The following is a 22,561-nucleotide window of genomic DNA, read 5'->3' as shown; positions in this document are numbered from 1 at the left end:
AGACTAACCTTTGATTGTGCGCGCAGTTCTTACTTCTGTGGCCTTGCCTTCACCTTTGTCGGCAACCAATACCCTGGCTTCGCACCTCCGCACAGAGTGGATTCAAGCCTCAATGATAGATCCTTGTGCATTCCACGCTACCATGTTCAGTGCCTCGGTCTCTATTGATACTATAAATGGTGTGAAGCATAATTCAGTCACACTATACCACCAAGCTTGGGTTATTCGTCTACTCAATGATCGGCTCACAAAGGAAGCGCCTTTATTGGACTACAGCACTTTGGGATCTATAATACCCCTGCTTTACTACAACGTGAGATACTTTCGTGCCCTACTACGAGTCTCCTCTCAACTTGAAATTTCAGCTGATTGCAGATGTACAGATGATAGGCTTGGACCGATTTTCTGCCATTGTTCATCAGAAAGGATTAGTCAAGATGCTACAATCTACGCCGGTGACAACAATGAACGTATTAGGATCCCTGTGGGGTAATATCAAATTGTTAGTATAATTGTCATTAGTGAAACATGCAAAAGTTAACGTTTCGCAGAGCAATGCTTTCCTTGTCTTGCGTGTTCGATGTATCTCCAGCCTTGGACTGCTTGATATTAAGCACAATCCGTCCAAACTTGATCTTACGAGATCTTCTGGCAAATGCCAGCTTTACCGGTAGCGGGTCCTTGTTTGAGGCCAAAGTCGAGGAATTCATTCGGGATGTGTACAAAGCCGTATCACATTTAGATCACCTCGTCCGTACTGATCCCGCCACTATGAGAGTGAAATTCCGAAATCATTCCTCAATAATTGAACAAAACGGCTCTTCGGTTCTAAAGCAAGATTGGAAAGAACAAGATGCTGCCGGGCGGCTCAATCTTTGCTCTCGACTATCCTGTCTGCTGTTTTGGAAGATACTGAAGCTTCGAGGGCTCATACACCAGGAAATGGAAATGGACAATGTTGATGAAATCAAGCTGCTTCTTGAAGTCTTGAGGGACGTCGATACGTCTTTTTGGATCTTCAACGCACCAGAAGCCTTGATCTGGATTATATTTACAGGGGCCGCTGCTTCTATGGATGGAAAGACACGGGCGGCATTTATTCACCTCGGAGGCGTAATCGTCACCGCAATTGATTCCGAGGATCTGTTACTGGCGAGACAGGGCTGGACGTATTTCCGTTTACTGCAGGATTTGAGAACTTGAACTCCCTCTGGGCCATTATGTGAACCAATCAATGCACAATCAAGGACAAACTCTAAGGAGCCACACTTGAAGGGAGAATAGAAGCAAAGTTGTTTAGACTTGCTTCATTATTCAATCCTTTCCTTCTTTCAATCCTTCAATACAACTATATCTTACCCTGAATACCTACCCAAGTAGGTGACCTAGATCAGACAACATATTCGTTAATTGTGACGAAGATAAAGACCCTACTCCTTTGGGGCCCATGCTTGAAACCAGGATTTGTGTAGATCATTGGAGTAGCGGCGTCGGAAGTATACTAATTAGACATTGAAAGAGCAGTCATTGCAAAGACAGTGACAAATGTCTCGGCGCTTGATTCAACATGGAAATTCCATTTGCCAACTGAAAACTGCAAAAGTGGAGATGGATCGAGGTAGGGACTAACGATGGTGAAATAAAGAACCGTAACAGGGTATCCTTCATGTAAGCTACAGGCATGGTCGTCTTAGGCAAAAACATATTTCTCCTATGGTCCCATTCCAAGTAGAAGGTTCTAAGGCTCGCAACACTTAAAACAAGAGATAGATGGAATCATGTAACAGACAGGCCGTCTTTTCACATACGTTTCGATCCATCCTTTCATCAAATGAAGAGATGTTCATTTCGTTCAAAATTTCCATCCATCGCTGTTATGAGGGGCGAAGTCTCAAAGCCACCATGAGAGGTGGCTGGTGCCAGGACACAAAGGCAACTTGGCTATCAAGCCATTCAGAACTCTCGGGTGCCAGGTCTAGGTCGAACTTCCAAATAAGCCGTGCTAGAATGAGCTTCATACTATCAAGAGCAAACCTTGATGGGCGATTAGCATCAAAATTGCAATTCCTCAGTCTTTTCACACTTACTGTTGTCCGATACAATTCCTTGGCCCAACTGAAAATGGCTTAAACGCCTCTTTATTATCGCCACGGAATTTCTCATTATCAAGCCAACGGTCGGGAATGTAATCTTCGGATTGGCTGAAATTCTCTCGGGAACGATAAGTGCTAAAGTGGCTGACGTTGACAACGGTCTATCAATACCACACGTTAGATACTTATGATACTTCATATAGTGTAATTGCTGAAGGGGAATCTTGGTACTGACATTCCCCGGGATGAACTTCCCATCGATGATAGCTCCTTCAGTGGGGGTCTCACGAGGGAATCCGTTCGCAATCGGAGGCTGCAGGCGCATGATTTCTTGTAGTACAGCATTGAGATACAACAGTAGACTTCCGCAAAGCCCAACTCAACCCGGGCCCAACCCGGGCCCAACCCAGGCTGGGTTGGGTTCTGGGCCCAGGACTCCAACCCAGCGCTGGGCTCTGGGCCCAGAGCTCCAGCCCAGCCTGGGTCCGGGCCCCCAACTTGGGCCACAAACATAACAGACATGCCAAGACCCGTGACTTTTTTTCTTTGCATTAATCATGCGGTTTTTGCCTGTAATAGTGCGTATTCCCTTTACAACAAGAAAAGTATGCCAGGATAGAAATAGTGTATTCTATTGAAAATTCATCGGGGGGCTGCCCCCCGATGAGAAAATTATGTACAATCATTTTGAGTAATACTCAAAGACCTCATCCTCTCGAGCCTTACGTTTCCGTCCTGATGCCCGTACCTGGGTACTATTCTCAGGTGCCGGAAGCTGGGGCTCATCTACCTCATCTAGCTGTACATGATCACTTGTCTCCTCGTCTGCCTCCTCAGTATCACTAATCAAGTCAAATTCCACCTCCTCAAGCTTATCATCTTTCTCTTCCTTCGCTGTTTCTATCTCGATATGAGAGAAGAATTTCTCTAGATACTTCGCCTCCTTCTCTTCAATATCAAACCTTGAAGTACAAAGAAACATCATTAGCTCTTCAATTGTCTGCTTCTTTTGTCTCCCTCGACGATAATGACAGATATCCCGAGCAGTATTAAAGAGTCGTTCAACACCTGCACCTGTTGCCGGGAAGGAAAGTGTATCCCGTGCAAGGGCAGCAATTGCTGGAAAGCGAGTTTGGTGCTCTCTCCAGAAGGCAAGAGGCCTAAGATGAATAGTATCTATTAACCAGTTAGTATGATATCGTAAAGGATTCGAAAAACGTACCACTATCAAGATACTGGGTGATTTCATTAGTCGCTGTCTCTGGTTGTGCTATACTTTCATCTAACATTTTATCAAGCTTTGGGCTTAATTGAACAACCGGGCGGGTTCCATCTAAGGACTGGCTAAGCGTTGAGAGTTGCTCTTGGTATGGAATAAGTGCCTGTTGGAAGGAGTTGCGATACGTATCGCGCCATTCCTGATCCCAATCGTTTGTTAGGAAGAATTTAAACTTGTTCACAGGCGCAAGCATTGTGCTGATAGCGTAGAGATGTCCTTGAATACCACCAGTTTGAGAGTAATATTCATCAAGCTTAACCCGACCAGCTTCTAGCGCGTGGAGCATCTCTTGCTTCCATGGAACGCGCTTTCGTCGTAGCTGTTTCATTGACTGTTCAAGGTGTTCAAAGAGCTTATTATAAATCTTGAAGATATAATGCGCTGTGACATCACGAGTCTTTGACAGTTGAGTTGTATAATCAAAGAAAGGCTCAGTAATGCAAAGAAGATAGTCAACTTGGCGCCACTCTTCGTCATTTAGTAGCATCTCCTCGCAGTCGTACTCCGTACAGAATGGGGCAAAGATATCACGGAGACGCTTTGCCCGGCGAAGCATCAAGAAGGTTGAATTCCATCGAGTTTTCACATCTTGGATAGGCACTAGCTTCACGTCTGTTGTCTGGAGATTATAGAATATTTCCCGGCGCTGAGGACTCGCATTGACGTAGATAGCGAGAAAGCGGACCTTATTCAAGGTATAGGAAATCTCACGTACTTGGTGCTGCGCGTTAAGCTTTGCCAGTCTTGACTGCTTCTCTGTCCACTTTGTCTCGGCTGACTCATTTAATGGATTTGCCTTGATACGGCCAAGAAGCTGCTGGAGACTGAGCTGGATAACGTGAGCAAGGCATGGAATTCGAGGAAGAATCACATCATCTGCGAGAGCCTGCTGGAGAGACTGCTGGAGAGAAGTAACCAAAGTCTTATTATTCGATGCGTTATCCGTGGTGATTCCAAACACTCGGTCTTTAATATTATGCTCCATAAGAGTTTGAAGGAGCACACCACTTAGATTCGCACCTGTATACGAACCATAAACTGGCTTAAAGCCAAGAAGTACCTCATGGTACCTCCAATCAGCATCAATAAAATAGCCTGTGATTGCCATAAACGACTGCGAATAGGGAGACGTCCAACAATCAAGCGCAATTGATATCTTTGAGCCAACTGGTAATCTCCGAAGTATGCCTTCTTGCCGGTCTTTAACAATGCTTGTTAATCGGCGGCGGATTGTATCGGCAGAGGGGATTATTGGTAGGCTTAGGGCGCAGCGAGCCCGAGAAATCAGACGCCGGAGCGAGGGATGCTCAATAAGGTGAAGTGGGAGTCGATTAAGTGTTAAAAATTGGAGGAGGTCTTCTTCCCATGATTCTTGTGAAAGGGGCGTATTATCATCCATCGGTAGTCTCTAGTATTCCCCAAAATATATTAGTTAAGATATTAGACACTGACTTTGGCCGAAGATAGGATCAAAGAAATGATCGAACATACCCCATTCTTTAGAAATTTAGTGATCTCATTCCCCTTCCCTTGCCCGGCCTTTAAACACCCTGCTGTCTTAAGGTGTCTTTATATTGTCGATGTGCCATGGTATTGCGCCTTACCCTTTGCCTTTGGATTAACTGTGTATGGATGCTCAAGGATAGCATCACAGCGTTGACACATTACCTTTGGCGCACCATCCATATTATGGGCAACTTGGTGGAACTGGCTCCAAATCTCCGCATGTCGGGTTGAGTCCCAGTTGATCTTACTTTTTCTCCCATAATCAGTCTGTAACCACCAGTCCACCCATTCACTATGGGCCATTCTTTCATAGAGAACAAAGGCTTTCCTTCGGTCGGGTCCAACGCGCGTAAAAGAGGAAGGAACTACCGGTCGGAGAGGTCGGAGAAAGTCTTGTTCGGAGGCATCAAGCGTGTATTGACTACCAGATGGAGTGGCTGGGGGGTTTGGTGTTGTAAGATAGCTAAGATTATCTATCTCGCCGTCATAAATTGAGGATGCGAAGTTAGAGTGCTGACTTTGTGACATGATGAATTAGCTCTATGATCAATATTGAATGTAAGGGAGGATTGATTAAAGAGACACCTACTAAGTAATAGTATCTTTAGGTAGTAGGGAATAAGTTAAATAAACATGATACATCAATCATGATGAGGGGGTAATAAGAAGAATTAGGTTTGATTGGCTAGAGAGTTACATATGATGTAGAGATAACCCAGAAAGCCCAACAATAACCCAGAAAGCCCAGCTAAAGCCCAGTAATAACCCAGAAAGCCCAGCCAAAACCCAGTAAAAGCCCAAAAACCCAATAATAACCCAATTCCCAGCCCAACTTATGTTTAAGATCGTCAAAAAATTTCAACCCATCGCGCCAAGAAGAAAAACTTCAATCTTCCAGTGGCCTTCCTACTCTATAGTCTTCTTTTGGCTGATTTCTGAGTAAACTAATCTAATTAAATGAATAAAATGAATCACTTTTATATATATTGTTCTCTATATTCTGTTAAATTAGTGCAATTCGATAAAAATTTTCTTTACTCTCAAAAGATGCATTAGGTACCTTCTGTTATAAATATATATCTTTATCACTTCATTATTAATTCAAGGCAGAAATCTCATGATTAACAGACCGCGCCTAGAATAATAGAACTTTCATATAGCTCTATGGTAATTTAGTATATGCTAAATCAACTCCTTATGAATACAAGTCTATTTCTTAAAATTTCAAATGATTTATGAAAAGAAGGCATAGTGCTACGTTGTATAGACCAGACATGTGTAAAGAACGGTATATTATCTTGATGACTGAGCAGAGTTATGACAAGAATTATGCAAAAGTTGGGCTAAGTTGGGCTAAGTTGGGTTTTACTGGGGGCCCAGCGTTGGGTCCGGGTTGGGTCCGGGTTGGGCTTTGGGCCGAGTTCTTAGGCCCAAGTTGGGCTTTGCGGAAGTCTATACAACAGTCGGTTGATAGATAACAAATCAATATCTCCTTCGTTGGCAAAGTTGCCGCGCACTTCATCACACAGTTTTTTCAAGAGCTCTGGCTTACTCAGAAGGAACCATGTCGCAAATGCCAGTGCCACCGACGTGGTCTCACTACCAGCGAGGATAAAAATGCTTGCCTGTGTCTCAACCTCTTTCACGGTAATTGATTTGCTTTCTGTGGCTTTCATCATGTAGTGAACAAAGTCAGGGCGATCCGTACCTTTACGTAAACGGCCACGAACTTTCTCCACAGACATCTGGTTGTGCTTGTCTATCTTCTCCAGCAGAGAAGCGGGTAGAAGCAAGGCCAAGACTTTGTTCAAAGGATAGAATCGATGCACGACTTGCAATAATGTCGCAGCGAAGAAATAATCAAGTACAAATGCAACCCACTCGTGATATTCCGAGTTCTCCAGGCATCCGAACGTTTCGCCAAATGCCAGGTCCCCAATTAGGTCAAAGGTTGTGTAGTTGTACCACATTCTCAGGTCAATTGCAGATTTTTCCTTGCATTTCTTTTCAATTTGTGTAATGAAAAGTTCCACATTCCGTTCTATGATTGATTCGTGAAGGAGCATGGATCGTGGGGAGAAGCCGGGTGCCATGGCCCGTCGAATGCGGCCGTGATCAAAATCGTTCATGACTGTCAATGTCTGAGAGTCAACAAGCATGTCATTGAAAAAGATCCTGTCTTTTTTGAAGGCGGGCTTTCCTTCACGACGGGCATAAATATCGTTCCATGCCCCTGCTGATGTGAATGATAACTCGTTTGGGGCAATGCGCACAACACTGCCGTATTTATCATGAGCTGCTTTGATTTCTTTGTGACACCTACCACGCAATTGGGCTAAGGCCAAAGGAATCGAAGATGCTGCAAAGATCTTCGGCCCTGGAAACGCAGATAAAGGGTGCAGGTAGACATTATAGAATACCCGAAATAGAATCACTGTTATCGCCTGGTTTTCGGTCCATTAATTTAGATCTTATTCGTGCGCTGGAGAATTTATGAGAAGCTTACCATGTAGCCCAAGAGAAATGACATACTCTTGATGTCCGAAGGAATATCCAACATTGAGAAGTCATACATGACGCCCATATTTAGGAGTGACAGGCAAGATCGGTAAACTATGGACCTTGTTAAATTCGAAGAGAGGGGATTGAAGGCAAAAGCCTGTGGTCCTGTTGTGGGAATAGATTAATGGGATTCAAAATGTCTTATCTTTCAAAACTAGGCTGTGAAGAATCCAAGAATACAGTTTAAGTTTTGGAAATTCTGGTGGTGAGCCGTCACCTCTGCACGAGCTCGCAAGATTCGGTCCCACATGTGGCGTCTGATAGCTCTTCTGTGATGTGATTCGATGTGATTCGAAGTCGCAGCTTGCATTTACTGCCAGAGTTTGGGGTATATTATTGGACTACTGAACACCCGTGGACCCATATGGGTACTTCGCAGGAATGCAAAACACCACGTAATACCATCTGTAATTAATTAAGGGTTTCCAAGAGTGCCCAGATACCCTCCTAGTTGATACAATCATTTTTCTCTGTTCATCGCTAGCAATACACCGGTATAGGAAACCTAATGTCTCATTCTATCAATGAATAATAATCCGTAGAGCGAGCACCGTCCTTCCATTCTTCAAACCAATATATCTAAGTACGACCATATTCCTAATGTCAAATGGAGAATATCTCAGCCAGTCTCAATTTCGGAATTAAAAACGAACAAAAGAAAGAAAACGAACGAAATCATATTCATAACCGTAAATATCTATATTCCTGGTAGCACTGAAGTGACTTTGCTATGCGGAGAAGCATCGGGCAAATAAGTGGTCAGAATCTACGTTTCAAGGCCACTAGACATCAAATTCACTTGGCTCTCAGGTGCGTTAGCATGCACGAAGTACTCCAATCTCGCCTCATCCGAACCCAACTTTGCCTTCTTAGTGTTGGGCACAACCGTGGCCTCCAGCCGTCTCTTCGCATACCTCTCTCCACTTGTCTCAAGCGCTTGGATTGCTAGCGCCGTAGTCAACCCGCGATTTCCAATGTTGAGCCCCGAGGATCCGTATCGGTAGACCACGCTCGCATCCCAGCCTCCGTCCTCGCATTGCATCGAGCGCAGGGTCGATGAGTCAGTCGGATTCTCAACACCTGCCATTTTCCCGGCGAGTATTCGCATGGCAAGGCACAAGGGATCCCCATCGGCCCCGATACGTTCACGGACGCGCTCTGCAGCCAAAGATTTCAGATCCCGGTATAACTCAAACTCCTTTCCATATATTGTCTCCAGAAAGCGCCCGAGGAAATAGAGGAAGGCCTCTGCTGTCGGATAATATCGGGTTCCGTCCAAATATGCACGGTGGTAGAGGACCTGTCGAATCCATTGCTGGGTGCGCTGGAGATCCTTCCCACGTCCGTACTTGTAGAATGCTCGGAGTACGTTCACGCAGACCACTGGATCAATGCGTGGTCGTGATTTGTCGTAAAAGGTCTTTCAGAGACATATTAGAGAGAGTTTCTTGCACCACGATGTCAATTGAATTTGCCTGACATGCACGTACCATTATGAGCCCCTCACTGCTCATGAAGCCAAGCATGTCGTCGAGCATGAAGTTTATATGCTCGTTTGAATGATCTTGGATAATCAATGCAGCCGAGGTCGTATCAAGATCGAACGGGAACTCTTGTGTCGTCAACAAAGGCTTGCCTGACACACGAATATATGGTTAACCTCTCTTTCTTACATCATCTGCGTCTTTGAATGTACTTACCAATGAAAAACTTCCATCTTCTTTTGTGATGCTCCAGTGCAACTAATTCTCTAAAGAAACATCAGCCGGCTTGTTTCTGTCTTAATTTGAGGTCCTGGTAGTACTCATTCTGCGTTGCCTCCAAAATCAGCAATTGCGCAAAATTATCTTTGATGCGAACCCCAGTATCCGTAGTACTGTCCATATTCTTGGCATTCCTTGAGAGGAAGTTATTTCCCCTCAAAATTGGATTGCCCAATAAGTTCCCCAAAGTTCGGGTAAGACTTCTGACATCCTTGAATTGTATCGCACGTATTCCCAGTGACTTGGCAGAAATTACATTCTCCAACTTGTCATCAACAAAGATGACTTCTTCTGGTCGAACATCTATAGTCTGAAGAACATGCTTGTAAAAACAAAGATCTGGCTTACGCATACCTACCTCCCCCGAAGCGAATATATGGTCAAAAACACCCCAGTCGGCTATTTTGGTGCGCAGCACTTCGTAGTCAGGCTTGGAAATATTTGACATCGCATAGATCCGTCGCTTGGATCCTGAGCTGTCCTTAATTTTGCGTAAGAAAGATAAAATTGTATGATCGACCTTCAAGGAGTCGCGAGCCTGTGAGAATGCCTCCTTGACCTCGGAAGCCTCTAGATTATAGGCGTCGCCCACTTTCACATAGCAGTCGGCTTCTGAAAGCCGACCTTGTTCATATTCACACCAAATGTCTGATGACAAGATTGATTTCAGGGTCTTTCCAGATATCCCTGTCTTGGTAGAGGGGGACCAAGTGAAGAGAACATCCCCAATATCGAAGATCAGAACACGATAAGGAGAGGAGCTCATGGCTGTGGGCGAGAGTACGCTCCAGGTCGTACTTAGAATGTTTGGTGTAATTTTCACAGTACTGAAACTCTGTGAAGGTTTGTAAAACCATTGGGAAACCAAATTTATAGAAAGGATCGGCTTGCATCAAGGGTCCACCTCATGACATTGTCATCTATGAGTGATTCAGGTCATTGTTGCCGATCAGCAATTTATGCCCCTCCTCTTGCCGCTAATCAATTGAACTAAGCAGCAGACGGGATGTAATGCTGCAGTGAAGCATAAATGGCGTTAAGGGAATATCGTTGAGATACTAGGCCTCTAATTCATTTTTTTTATTCAATAAGCAGCCCATCGTACTATTAGTGCTTTTAAGTCAGGATCTCATTAGCTCTGAAGAATATCAATTCGTGTATCCCAGCCTTGTATTTTCAGTAAGACTTAGACTCTTATTCAAGTCAGTTTGGGATCTCTTGACTTGAATCGCCATTCGTAAATCTCCTCGTGCCAAGAGTGGAAGACAACGCATGCAATAATAACAATGCGCGTAGCGATAGAAACTTCTCTCGTATTACGGTACTACCTGCATCGGCAGATAAAGTCTGATCGAATAGTAGTTAAATGGATGGGCTCGCGTATCTTTCCGCCGGCACTTACCACGCAAGCAGTCAAGCGGCTCATAGTATCCACGCCTCGCCTGCATCCAAGGCCATCTGCGTACATCCATCCGGAAAAGGTCTGTATTTCTACCAGAAAGTCTGCAACCAGGCGTCACACGACGAAATTACATGCCAAAATTCAATGAATGGAAGCTGATAGAAAATTTGCCGAGTAAGTTAATGCGGCATACATCTTATGCAGCTGCAGGGGCGGCTGCGGGTGCGGCTGCAGGTGCGGGGGTGCCCACACCGCGGGACCTACAACGTGCTGTGCTTACCGACGCATTTCATCTCGGCTCGCAAATACTTGGCACTCGCAAGCACTCGGCCAATCAGCAATGAGTCCACCTATAATATTGCATTCTTCTGCATGGACCCATTCATAACCACAGGCAGATTCTTGGCAGATACGTGAGATTTTAGCTCATTGTGAAAGACCTCACTGGTTACCCCTTTGGGACATGTCTTTCTCACAGCTCGTGCAACTCCCCCAGGTGCCCTACTAACATTAACTCTGTCTCCCTTAAAGTCTTAGATACTTCTATTTTGTCTCAATTTTCTTCACTCACGGTTTTAGCCTCCGTTGGTAGGCCATGAACTAGCTTGTTGTGACCAAATCTCTTACGATCTGTGCCCTTCGTTCTCGTCAGCCGATATCATCAAAGCTCCTATAAAGAATCAAGCTATCCCTTTTCCCCTCCCTTTGATAAGATCAACCATTAGCGGTGTGGATCAATCCTGCGACGCTGAATAGCAAATGAGGGAGTTTTCTGATATAGCACGTTGCAAATGACTAGTGTTAACCGTCGGACTACAAGAAGACGCGTAATCCGATGCAGCAGGGTGTTTGCGAGTTGCTTATTTGCATTAGCTCTTACTGAGGGGAAGACTCTTTGTAAAATATCTGTGGACTGGAGGCAAGCTATCGAATGTTAGTTCTGGTTTACCATATTTAAAGGCGTTCATTCCCTATAGAGATAAAGCAGCAGAATAACCAAAACTTCCCTCTTATCTCGAACAACCACAAATAAGCTACTCAGCTTCAAACACGCAGATAAGATGCAGTCTACTATCTCTAAGGTCAGTGTAATCTTACCCGAAGACTTCTCACTGACCTAGCAATATTCATCTTTTGCATTCCCTATCTATATTTCATACCACACGCGTTAACAGTCTATATAGGCTCTTACCCTTCTGTCCGTCATCTCAATGGTCACGGCAACCGACTATCAGACTATCACCGTTAATACCTATTATTTCGCCAACTGCTCCAGCGGCGAGATTTCAGTTAACGACCAAGTGTACGAGGGCGAATGTACCGGCACCGACACTTGGCCACTGAAATCGATTCTAGCCTACCAGTCCAGTGGCTTATGCAGTGATACTTCCACCTCGCCTGTCCTATATGTATATTCGGAGACATTCTGTGCAGGCGATCCGGTTGCCTCCTTTGATGTGACGGATGAGGAAACGTGTTTTGAACTAGATGATACGGTCCAGGGGTTGATGGTGGAGTGTGTCTAGGTTTATTTGAGTTTTAGGGACGGTGGTCCTTATCTATTACTTTTATATAGGTCAGCACGATTTTGAGTATACTCTCTCCTCTCTAAGTACCAATTATTGAAATATATAAAATACACCTATGACCGCTAGTTCCCCGATGCTGTCGCAGTACAAATTTCTCCTCCCTTGTGCTTAGGTGCCTCATTCCAAGGTTGATGTATCTTGTGTGCTAGTAAGACGTAGGACACTTCCAGTCCATATGTCGCGTCACCACCCTCAAGTGCTATAGAATCATTCACCTTGTTCCGAGACAGTCTTACCATCTTTTGCTTGAATGGCCTGCACCTGCTGCATCTGCATCTTCTTCATGGTTTCCGCTGCCTCGAACGAGTACTTGCATTTCATGCGGACTTGCATACGATAGCGATACATGATCTTCTGTTTTGAACGCAGCACCTAGGCCTTGGTCGCGTGCTTTGTAACAGCAAAGGTATATGAGGGCTTCATGTCGTCCTTGACAACGTAGTAGTCGTCACCTTTCATGCGCATATCCCGGGCGTAGTACTCAAAGTTCAAGGCGCTGCTGTTGATATCAAGAGTCACAAAGCCGTTGGCAGCCTGATTGGCATCGGCACCGAGCCACTTGGCGTAGTCACCGAGAGGAACACCATAGTTGCAGTCGCCGGCTTGAGCATAGCCTGCGCCGCCAGTGAGAACAAATTCAGTGCCTTCATACTGGTAGTGGGCCAAGCAGTGATCATGGCCATTAACGACGACGGCATTGTTTGCGCGCACAATTTCCATCAAGGGGTCCAGCTCAGTGTAGTTGGTCGAGGAGGACATGTAGCCGTGGTGGATCTGCAAGATCTTCCAGGTAGCGTCGGACTTAGCAAAAGACTCACGCAAGAAGTCCACCTGCTTCTGAGTTTCTTTGTGACAGGAGATCACATAGTCAGTGTTGTAAACCGAGGTGTTCTCTTGGTACTTGTCGATAAAGCAGTCGGAGTCCACAACCACCATGGTTGCGGTCCAGTCGGATCCGGTCAGGTCGTAGGTATAGTAGGGCAGGTTCTCGTGTCCAAAGTACCAACGGTCATCGATCAGGGGCGCAAGACGGGTTTGGAAATCAACACCTGCCTGGCCAGCGACAACATCGTGGTTACCGAGAGCCTGGTACCAGGTCTTATTGTCAAAGGCCTCGCCGACGTACATGTCAGCCCAGCCCTCGTAGAAGCGCTGGATACCTTCCGATGTGAAGTCCACACCGCTATCGTAGAAGTTGTCGCCGACAGAGACAAAGGCCGAACAATTCTTCTTAAGACAGACTTTTTCGATGTAGCTAGCCGTGCGGGCTATAATGAGCGTTAGCGTTAGTGCATTCTTCCGTTTCCTTGTGTTTCTATTTTTTTCTTCTTTCTCCTCGTCGCTTTTCTGTGGGTTTTTCTTCGAACAATATTCAATGATAACAGACTTACTCTCCTCGATCGTGGCATTGGAGATGTCTAAACGGTCACCAGCATCGCAATCATTCTGAATCGCTTTGGGGATCTCCACACCGTCGGCCTCGAGCTTTGAAAAGGCATTGTTGCAAAAATCCAGAGGAAGTGGCTGCCAGCCAGTCCAGCCGTAATCTAGATCCGTTATTAATTTTGCCCCGGGACTTGGTCTCTATTGTTCGAAGATACCAAAACTTACCGCCAAGAAGAGCCAGGGTGAGGCTCTCGGCACCCTCGGGCGCAGCGATGGAGTTTGGGGCAGCAGCAGCACCGAGGGTTAGACCCAAGGTCAGAACAACACGAGACATCAAAGGCATGTGTTATATGGTAAAGACAAACAATTTTCTGTCTCAACTTTCTACTGTTTCCTGCTCGCTTTTTATATGGGAAGTTTGGGGGTAGACAGTACAAAAGGGAAGTAATTAGCCGTCGGTAGTATATAGACAAGGCAAGTGGGTTTAGCAGGCTTCTAGAATCCAACAATTATACTGTGAATGAGCGGCGTTCCTGTTCCTAATCTTGCATCTTCGTAATAGTGGAGGACGCTAGACGGTACGATCAAAACCTTGAGTTTGCTTTTACGAGACTTCCACATCGCTGTAGCTAATGAGAGATCATGATGTGACATTGTGACCCGGAGATTCTGGGTCATCCTGCTTTTAGGCAAGTGCTCGGACAACGCATTTTCCACCAGCGATGTCAGTTTCTCTATCGGGGAGCCAGAGAATTAAGGCACAGGATACATCAATGGAAATTGCCGTGATCCGAGATCCCCTTTGTACCAATAAAGCTTGGCATATTTACCCACGTGCATGGTCGATCTTAAATTGTGAACTTTAATGAATTAGTAAGCTCAAGCCAGTCATAGGCTGGACTTGGCACGTGTTTGCAAGGTTGGCCTGGACCTAACCGGATATAGACGGATCCTCTATACTTAAAGAGAACAACCAGAATAATAAATAAAAGTATACATTCCTACTTCCAAAGTAGTAATATGAGCCCTTACTCTCTCCTCTCGAAGTACCAATTATGGGAATATATGTAGCATACCTATGACCGCTACTTCCCCGACGCCGTCGCAATAGGAATCCTCCTAAAGTACCACCTAAACAACATTGAAATGAACGAAGAAACCGGAGGCTAGACGATCCGCCTGTTGAACGTCTATTGGAACGGCGGAGAATTCAATCTATGGCGTATAGTTTTTCCCCTGAGGTACCTCATAATAACTTTATCAAGGTCCTATTGTGCTCCTGTTCATCGCCTCGCTCATTTCGACGCTCCCATTCCTCGACTCTATCCCGCTCATCATTCATCGCAGCCTCCAGCACGTCAACGTGCGTTTGGCCGAGGAAGGCTTTGAGATCTTCCTTCGATTTAGGCCCGTACATACACAGATGACGGTATTGAGCTTGCATAAAGAAATCGCTTCGCAAATTCTCTGCTTCAGGTGAAAGCCAACGGGGGTTCGCTGACCTTTCCTCCTCCGAAGTCTGATATAGGCCATCCTGTCCCAGAAGCGACTTTCCATACATAACGAGCTTCCTGTACATCTCTAGACACACGTCCGTTCCTTCAAAGATGTACTGATGACCTTCAAGATAGTGGGCGGAAATTGGCAATCCAAAAATACCGATTCGCTTGAAAGCATCGTCGGAGCTACAACGTCGGAGAACTAGGGCATGAACCTGAATCTCATGCTCTGTTTTCTGCGAGCTCATCAACGGAAGAATAAAAATCTCATCTCCATCACTGATCTTCTCCGGCCCATCAGTATTCCAGTCGTAGTCCCTTTCTGGGAGATGGCACACTCTTGGGTTTTTGTCGATCACAATGCCCGTTTCCGTCATCTTTGCTGGGAGTAGGTACCCTGACAGTACGGCATAGCCCGAACTAACTCCCGTGAAGACATTGTTCGAGGAACCAAGAGGCATGCACGCTGCCTCTTCTAGCTGGCAAAGAGCCTTCATATCTTTATCCCCTTTATTGTAGGTTTTGGGTCGGTCGCTTCGAGCCCAGGACCAGGTTGGAATACACTCATTGACTCGTGGAGGGTTGTTAACAATGCGAGATGAGGGCTCCCAAAGCATATCCTCGATGAAAGTTTCTTTCCAGGAGCCCGCAAAGTAGCTCATAGAATGCCCTTCATCTAATCGTTTGAAAAGCCTTGTCGCAATACCCGCGATGGCAGACAGCTTGTCCTTGTTGAGAGTGAGCAGGAGTTGGGTATATTCCGTGACCATTTTGCGCCAAAGCATTAATAGTAAATCTTTGGAGCATTTTTGGTTGTAAACTGAGGTGAATGCATGTTTAGGTCGAGAATCAATCCACGGGTAGCCAGATTCAGTAGTATTAGACACCCGGCATTCAAAAACCAGCTCTAGGGGCGTGAAGAACAAGACTCGACCAGAAAGCATACGTTCTTGATAGATCCAGGCGCGCTTCATCAGTGGAGAGATTTCCTCCGACCTGGACCTTTCTCGGACAGGTTGAAGACGACCGTATTCAAAGAATGCTGGATTTGAGAATCGACGAAGTGCAGGTTGTATTTTCCCCTGGTTGCTATGACCGAGAGCTACTCCAGGAGTTGATTCGCGAAACAGTCCGCCCTTGGTATCTTGAGATGAAGCCGCAGCAAGTGTCAGGACCGCATTTTCATATATACTGGCCATGCGTCCCGCTTCCCTGAGCCAATCCTCGCTATCATCTTGAATAATGCACAGAGAGTCAATCCAGAGGAATCGATATCCTAGCTTGCGTGTGAAAACAACAGCATCTTGGAACGTCTTTGGGAGTATTTCATAAGAGATACTCAGTTGGAACCGGTGCAGCCTTTCAACCGTTGTTTCCAAGGGTTTTGACCCCATTTCAGAGCCCCAGCAGTAACTGAGGCAGACGTATGTTTCTGTCTCATTCTGCGTCACATATAGTTTAATGTCTGATGTGAATTCATTCTGGGTTTCTCCCAGGTCCAAAACCCTGGTTGGAAGTCCCCAGCCCGCCTCGTTCAAGTTGCATTCTGGATGATTGTCTCGGCAATTCTTTAGCTCTGAACGCGTGAACTGAAGGGCCGCCTCACCCCCTGTGTCTCCGGATCGAGAAGGCCTGCGAAGAATACTGCTCCATAAGAGATGCGATTCGTCATCCAGAGCTTGAGTCATCAGCATTCTTTAAGTCAATTTCAATGCTTGCAATTCACTCACTTTCAGATCCCGCTGAAGGAAGGTAAAGCTCATATGCTGGCGAGGATATCCGATACTCCCATTCCCTGTTTGGGGACTGTTTGCTAGGTCCAGTATGGATAGCTACTTTCAAGTCAGGGTTTCCTTGTGATTGCTCCAAATCTCCCAATTGCGTATGGGCTGGATGGAGCATCGTCAGTATTAGAGACAGACCCGGTCGTTGCTCATCTTCGAGAAACTCCACAACAGCGTTCCTAAAACCCAGCCCATACTCTTCTTTGATTCTATCAGCAGCCTGGGAGAGCAAAGCGCATCCTTCACAACCAGTTGATGATATATTTTCAGCCAGAAGCTTAAGAGTCAAAGAGTATGGGGCATCCGCTGCAAAAAGTCCCCCAACAGAGCGCCATTGACGGCGGAGATAGTCTCTGTTCAGATCTAGACATACGGAACAGCGTGCCACAGAGTCATCAAATGCATTTTCCATGCTCATCGGAGTCATCGCCAATGTAAGTGATGTCTCTCTATGCAAAAAGAGTGAGCAATAAACCTCGATTATCCTCCAGAGTGGCGGTTTTTCTTGAGGCAAAATCGTTCAATCTTCAGCCTCACTCAACCCCGCTGCTTGGCGCCAACATCATATGCAAGGCTTACTTTAGGTAGAACAAATTTGGGCTGCTTATACGCCCAGAGTGCGCCACGTAGGATGGGGGCCATCGTTTCACATATGGGAAGTTCCACTGTCGATCACAGTGTCAAAGAACCAGGGTCCAAAAGACAAATGGCGCACCAGAAGCAGATCCTTGACATGTCATTACTGGCCTGTTCCTTCATATGAGGACTTTTCGATTCCATCTAAAACTGATACATCATGTCTTTAACACCACCGAACTCCAAAAGAACCACATTGCAGGAGGACCTTGGGCGAGTGTTGAAACAACTCAACGCACTTGAGGTCGGGTCGCTCCCAATAGAGATCAACAGCGCTGTCGACTGTGCAAGGGCTGCCGCGCATGACACTACCCAAGACGAAGCCGGGAAAGTTTTAGCCCTGACTATCCTCGCTGCCGCCCTTCAAAAGCGGTACCAAGTTTCTACACCAAAGAATCCTACTGATCTGGAAGAAGCTGTCGACGTGACGCGAGCTGCCGTGGAGATAACTATTCGACGATCCCAGGAATCTTCGATCAAAGACTCGCAAGTTTACTTCATAAATCTGGAACGCGCCCTCTGCTTTCGATACGGGACAAAAGAAGAAGCACATATTGAAGAATGCGTCGCTATTGTAATTCCCCTTCTCAACCTTGTCCAGCAGGGCAGCAAGTGCCATGCTTTCACCTTGAAGATACTCTCTTCTTTGTACAGTGCCGGTTATAATCGGACAAAGAATCCAAAGTATCTCGACGACGCAATCGATGTGACAAATTCTGCGATCTCCATAATCCCAGAAAAGCACCCCTTTGTAGCTGTCATGCTGAAAGTTCTCGCCAAGTTACATGACCAGCGTTTTGAGAAGACAAATCTCCTGTCTGACCTGGAAATCTTCATCAGTACACTTCAAGAGTTATCTGAAGCACATAATGATACTCTCAAAAAGTTTGATGTCGTCCACGAGCTCGCCTGTGCATTTGAACGTCGCCATAAGCTCACAGAAAACATAGAAGATCTGGAAAAGGCGATTGATTACGGGACTGCAGCTGTCAAACTGGCCCCGAAGAGCTCATTAAAAGGCCACCCGATTTCCGCAAGAGATATAAGCGTTCATAATCTGCGAATCCACGTGAAAGACTATTTCAGGAAAACAGGAAACATCCCTGAAATCGATGAAGACTTTCTTGAGGGAGCAGGCATTGTTGGGATGCTTGTCAATTTGGACAGCGATAATAAGACACAGCAGCGACACAAGATCGCTAAAGCGCTTCAGAAACTCTATGAAAAGACAAACAGGGTTTTTGACATCGAGCAAGCCCTTCGTCTGACATTGACTGCGATGCAGTCAATCGATGACTCGCAGGATGAATGGGGAGCAATTCAGGATACTTTCAAAGCTCATTTCCGTCTTTGGTCAGAACATACTGGCAAGATGCCCGATTGCGAGATAACGATAATGGCCTTTGAACGTAATGGAGGCACTTATATCCCACCGGAATCGACGGCGGACTTGGGCCTTAGCGTTCCACTCATGATATTCAGCGGCGAGCTACCTGTGGAATAGGAAGCAATTCCCAAAACCCCTGGGTCCGTGATTGAAATACTCCATTCAATGCTATATCTATGCCTTTATATATTTGTTCTTGGATCGTAAATCATCATCTCAGTCGAGGCCCCAGCCTCTCACGCGTCGAAAAACAAATGCTCGATCGTTGCGAAGACCAAACTCTCCCCAATCATCAGTGAGCGTGTTGTGGCCCCAGTAGCCGCGCCAGACTAGTTTAGTATTCTTTGACGGGTTCACGTGGGACTTGGATGCAGACGGAGACCGCAAGCTCAAGTGCATAATATTGACATACTTCGGCTCAACACCCTCCGTTTCGATAATGATATCTCGTGGATCGGAGGATTCCTCGGGCCCACGTAGACCTGCCGCTGGATTCTGCTCTTCAGGCGAGTTTTCCGAGCGAGAAACGGGTGAAGTCAGGCACCAACGGCCACGGTGGGCATGTCTCAGCGCATTCATCGCAGCTGCAGGTACGGGATCGGTTGCACCGGATAGTGACTGACCCTGCTCCGCAAGCTGCCGCTGATGTTGCTTGTGTGAGGTAGCTCGGGCGGCCATCATGTTTTCCTTGTTAATGTGTGGCACCACGTCGACAGGCTCTGTGGTTGAAAGCAGGGAAACGATAGATCCGTCAGGGTAGAATCGAAGGTAGCGGTAATAGGTCACAATGTGGATGGGACTATTCCAGGATACAGTCTGGTAACTTGACTGGGCACCGTCTCGGGTGTAGTTGACTGTACTGATGTAGATTCCAGAGAACCGAATTCGTGGGAAAGACTGGAATACTTGACTCCATGAAGAAAGGGGTTTGGGTATCTCCAAAGGAACTCCTTCCGGGAATGGGGTGTACCGTGAGCCATCCAGAGTGTAGATTGGAAGTCCATGAATATCACAGGCAAATGCGTAATGCATTCCAGCGAATCCAAATTTGGAGCTCTGGCAAACCGCTTTCCAGATCGGTTGTTCATGGGCAAAATGATATGCCAGCCGCTTGCAAACCAAAGCCACACGGCCGAAGGTGGCCGGATCCTGCAGCGCAACATATCGCAGAATCTCACTTATGACTTCGGAGGGCATCTTTGCAATAGGACATGGCGGTGGTGGTGAATTTTCGACGAGCGGTTCCGCCTGAGGGATAGGCAATTGGGCGAATGATTCAATCAGCTCATTCGTGGGGATGTTTTTGATTTCAACGGGGGCCGCAGTCGTCGCAGGTACATCATCTGCTCCGGGGGCAGGCTGTGTGGGCTTTTTCCACACATGAGCATAGTGCTTGTTCCGGTAAGACTTGTCTACACTTGCGTCTAGCTATGCAGTTGTTAGGATAAAGCCGCGTCTGTAAAGTGATCAAGGTTGTCACTCACCCGGTAAGCTCTACGGTAATGCTGCAAGCTATCCCCCAGGTTGCCCGCAGCTTCCTTCTCGACAGCCCGCTCAAAATGCTCCAGGGCTGAGCGAGGTTCATGATGATCCGTTCTGGTAAATCCATCTTCTTCATGCTCTTCCTTTGGTTCCACGGTCAGCTCCCCAACCTGCTGGGCCAGCTCTTCCGGATCAAAAGATCCCGGCGGGGGCCCCTCTTCTTCCAAGTCCTTGCGGTGAGACACCTCATGGTGCCTTAGTGGAAATCTCGTTGGTTGCGAGTCCCGGGCCACAGATGGAGGGGTAGCTCTGGGTTTAGATCGACCAGCAACTTCCTCGCGCCACTTGCGGCGGAACGATTCGAGCTCCGGATTGTCTGCCATGGCGGGAGGGGAGGGAAGGGGGGGCGTCCGGTCTCGGAGATCGGTCGCGATTGATAAGCCCACCAGAGGGGTCCACCGGGGGCTAAAGGATCGAAGCACAAGAGAAGAATGAAAGTTAACTATCCAAGAACTGCAGTTGAAGCCATTGATCTTGAAACGGAGGGTTTGTTCGAACTTCGAAGTGTGTAGAAGAGGGAAAGAGGAATCCGGGAAGCTTATCTCCGCTCGCCACCTCCCGCAAAACCCCGAAAATCTTCTGGGAACTGACGCTTCGTTCCTCACCTCAACCGCTCGCGTCGCAGGCTTCTATTCATCGCCAAACTTTCTCAACGCGGTGCCTATCGATTGAATGACGACCGGGTTGGACTTCACTGCGACTCACACCCCAGGTACCCCTGGTAGCGAATTCGTTAACGAGATCGACTCCTCACCGGGGACGTCATGGGCGTCCCAATTTGACGAGACTCCCATGTCAGCTTCAACAGGGCTGGGCAATGCCCTGCCCACAAGCGCTCATACTACGAATCATGATATCTCCATTGGACAGCGAATGACATCTGCGTCGGCCGGAAACATCTTGACCGGGCTCCTTGGTGAGTTGCAGACCTTAATCACCAGGGTCCTCGGAATTAAATAACTAATACATGTCGCAGTCACCCCTCTCGATGTCGTACGAGTTCGTCTACAGTCACAATCACAGGTTACAAGCGCTTCACAATTCACCACACATACGACCCGGTCTTTAAAGAACCTCCCTGCGAATATTGGAATCACTTCGTGCTGTCGCGAAGTGTTTTGGGTTGGAGACAATGCGCAGATGTGTATGCTAGGCCCCCAGGCTGGTGCAATCGGAAACCCGGCACACCCTGCACTGGACTGTGCTGTTGAGGAGACTCAGCGGCGGACATTTACATCAACATTGGATGGATTAAGAAAGATTGCCCGGAATGAGGGTGTATCTACCTTGTGGCGAGGTCTGAGCGCGACGTTGATGATGGGCATTCCGGCAAATATAATCTACTTTGCCGGGTATGACTGGCTGCGCATGGACGATAATAGTCCAGTAAGAAAGCTTGTGCCGGACGCTTATGCACCATTCATCGGCGGTGCGATCGCGAGAACAACGGCTGCTGCCGCCACCAGTCCCATCGAGATGTTTCGCACTCGGCTTCAAGCTACCCCAGGCACGGGCGCTGGCCATTTCAAGGCCACTCTGCAGGGGTTACATCAAATGACCAAGGCGAAAGGTTATACCTCTCTTTGGCGTGGATTGTCGCTGACGATGTGGCGCGATGTCCCGTTTTCTGGTCTCTACTGGTGGGGATATGAGAAGGTCAAGCTAAATCTGGAGATTGCGCGTCAACAGACGCCAAATCTGTCGGGCGCTGACCTCGATGCTCCCACTAGTGCTACTGCCTTCCTGGACAGCTTCATTGCCGGTGCCTCTTCGGGAGCCGTCGCCGCATTGGTAACAACACCTTTTGACGTCGGAAAGACGCGCCAGCAGGTTTACAGACACAAGGACGACCACATTCCCGCTACACAGCGATCTAACATGGCTCCTAAGGCCCTCGTTCCTGAACAACTTTCCCTCCCAAAATTCCTTCTTCACATATTCCGTGAAGAGGGCATGCCTGGACTCTTCCGTGGCTGGTCAGCACGCTGCCTTAAGGTCGCACCAGCCTGTGCAATCATGATATCTACCTACGAACTGGGGAAGCGCATGGCCCGAGAGGTCAATGAACGCCGGCATGAAACCCCATAATTCTCCCCTCATTTGTACTATTAATGCATGCGATCGTCTCGATCG

The 22,561-nt window shown here is 47.0% G+C and overlaps 11 protein-coding genes across 11 annotated transcripts; 3 read left to right on the top strand and 8 right to left on the bottom strand.

The window, feature by feature from the left end:
• Positions 1 to 1,874: 1,874 nt before the first annotated feature.
• Positions 1,875 to 2,418, bottom strand: N7520_010459 (uncharacterized protein; the record flags this gene model as incomplete). Its single annotated transcript, XM_057144392.1, has 3 exons — positions 1,875 to 2,034; positions 2,088 to 2,254; positions 2,329 to 2,418. The coding sequence occupies 3 exons, from the start codon at positions 2,416 to 2,418 to the stop codon at positions 1,875 to 1,877; spliced, it is 417 nt and encodes a 138-aa protein (XP_056990146.1).
• Positions 2,419 to 2,775: 357 nt separating this feature from the next.
• Positions 2,776 to 5,406, bottom strand: N7520_010458 (uncharacterized protein; the record flags this gene model as incomplete). The annotated part of the gene is made up of 4 exons (XM_057144391.1): positions 2,776 to 3,269; positions 3,316 to 4,780; positions 4,864 to 4,925; positions 4,977 to 5,406. 4 exons carry the CDS (start codon positions 5,404 to 5,406, stop codon positions 2,776 to 2,778), a joined length of 2,451 nt encoding a protein of 816 aa, XP_056990145.1.
• An 896-nt stretch (positions 5,407 to 6,302) lies between these two features.
• On the bottom strand, positions 6,303 to 7,462 carry N7520_010457 (uncharacterized protein; the record flags this gene model as incomplete). The annotated part of the gene is made up of 2 exons (XM_057144390.1): positions 6,303 to 7,322; positions 7,385 to 7,462. 2 exons carry the CDS (start codon positions 7,460 to 7,462, stop codon positions 6,303 to 6,305), a joined length of 1,098 nt encoding a protein of 365 aa, XP_056990144.1.
• A 744-nt stretch (positions 7,463 to 8,206) lies between these two features.
• N7520_010456 (HAD family hydrolase) lies at positions 8,207 to 9,969 on the bottom strand (the record flags this gene model as incomplete). The annotated part of the gene is made up of 4 exons (XM_057144389.1): positions 8,207 to 8,860; positions 8,931 to 9,076; positions 9,141 to 9,190; positions 9,245 to 9,969. The coding sequence occupies 4 exons, from the start codon at positions 9,967 to 9,969 to the stop codon at positions 8,207 to 8,209; spliced, it is 1,575 nt and encodes a 524-aa protein (XP_056990143.1).
• Positions 9,970 to 11,666: 1,697 nt separating this feature from the next.
• Positions 11,667 to 12,131, top strand: N7520_010455 (uncharacterized protein; the record flags this gene model as incomplete). Its single annotated transcript, XM_057144388.1, has 2 exons — positions 11,667 to 11,687; positions 11,790 to 12,131. 2 exons carry the CDS (start codon positions 11,667 to 11,669, stop codon positions 12,129 to 12,131), a joined length of 363 nt encoding a protein of 120 aa, XP_056990142.1.
• A 125-nt stretch (positions 12,132 to 12,256) lies between these two features.
• Positions 12,257 to 12,542, bottom strand: N7520_010454 (uncharacterized protein; the record flags this gene model as incomplete). Its single annotated transcript, XM_057144387.1, has 2 exons — positions 12,257 to 12,393; positions 12,431 to 12,542. 2 exons carry the CDS (start codon positions 12,540 to 12,542, stop codon positions 12,257 to 12,259), a joined length of 249 nt encoding a protein of 82 aa, XP_056990141.1.
• A 24-nt stretch (positions 12,543 to 12,566) lies between these two features.
• N7520_010453 (uncharacterized protein) lies at positions 12,567 to 13,923 on the bottom strand (the record flags this gene model as incomplete). Its single annotated transcript, XM_057144386.1, has 3 exons — positions 12,567 to 13,462; positions 13,586 to 13,741; positions 13,806 to 13,923. The coding sequence occupies 3 exons, from the start codon at positions 13,921 to 13,923 to the stop codon at positions 12,567 to 12,569; spliced, it is 1,170 nt and encodes a 389-aa protein (XP_056990140.1).
• A 903-nt stretch (positions 13,924 to 14,826) lies between these two features.
• Positions 14,827 to 16,773, bottom strand: N7520_010452 (HET domain-containing protein; the record flags this gene model as incomplete). Its single annotated transcript, XM_057144385.1, has 1 exon — positions 14,827 to 16,773. The coding sequence occupies one exon, from the start codon at positions 16,771 to 16,773 to the stop codon at positions 14,827 to 14,829; it is 1,947 nt and encodes a 648-aa protein (XP_056990139.1).
• Positions 16,774 to 17,659: 886 nt separating this feature from the next.
• N7520_010451 (uncharacterized protein) lies at positions 17,660 to 19,003 on the top strand (the record flags this gene model as incomplete). Its single annotated transcript, XM_057144384.1, has 1 exon — positions 17,660 to 19,003. The coding sequence occupies one exon, from the start codon at positions 17,660 to 17,662 to the stop codon at positions 19,001 to 19,003; it is 1,344 nt and encodes a 447-aa protein (XP_056990138.1).
• A 99-nt stretch (positions 19,004 to 19,102) lies between these two features.
• On the bottom strand, positions 19,103 to 20,751 carry N7520_010450 (putative F-box protein (Pof7); the record flags this gene model as incomplete). The annotated part of the gene is made up of 2 exons (XM_057144383.1): positions 19,103 to 20,314; positions 20,371 to 20,751. The coding sequence occupies 2 exons, from the start codon at positions 20,749 to 20,751 to the stop codon at positions 19,103 to 19,105; spliced, it is 1,593 nt and encodes a 530-aa protein (XP_056990137.1).
• A 349-nt stretch (positions 20,752 to 21,100) lies between these two features.
• On the top strand, positions 21,101 to 22,516 carry N7520_010449 (putative mitochondrial carrier protein; the record flags this gene model as incomplete). Its single annotated transcript, XM_057144382.1, has 2 exons — positions 21,101 to 21,344; positions 21,405 to 22,516. The coding sequence occupies 2 exons, from the start codon at positions 21,101 to 21,103 to the stop codon at positions 22,514 to 22,516; spliced, it is 1,356 nt and encodes a 451-aa protein (XP_056990136.1).
• Between the last annotated feature and the right edge of the window lie 45 nt (positions 22,517 to 22,561).

The sequence above is a fragment of the Penicillium odoratum genome (genome assembly GCF_028828045.1).
Source record: "Penicillium odoratum strain IBT 22623 chromosome Unknown utg000008l_segment0_segment0, whole genome shotgun sequence".
Classification (NCBI taxonomy): domain Eukaryota; kingdom Fungi; phylum Ascomycota; class Eurotiomycetes; order Eurotiales; family Aspergillaceae; genus Penicillium; species Penicillium odoratum.
The sequence above is the reverse complement of the archived record's forward strand: the minus strand, read 5'-3'. Positions and strand labels throughout refer to the sequence as shown.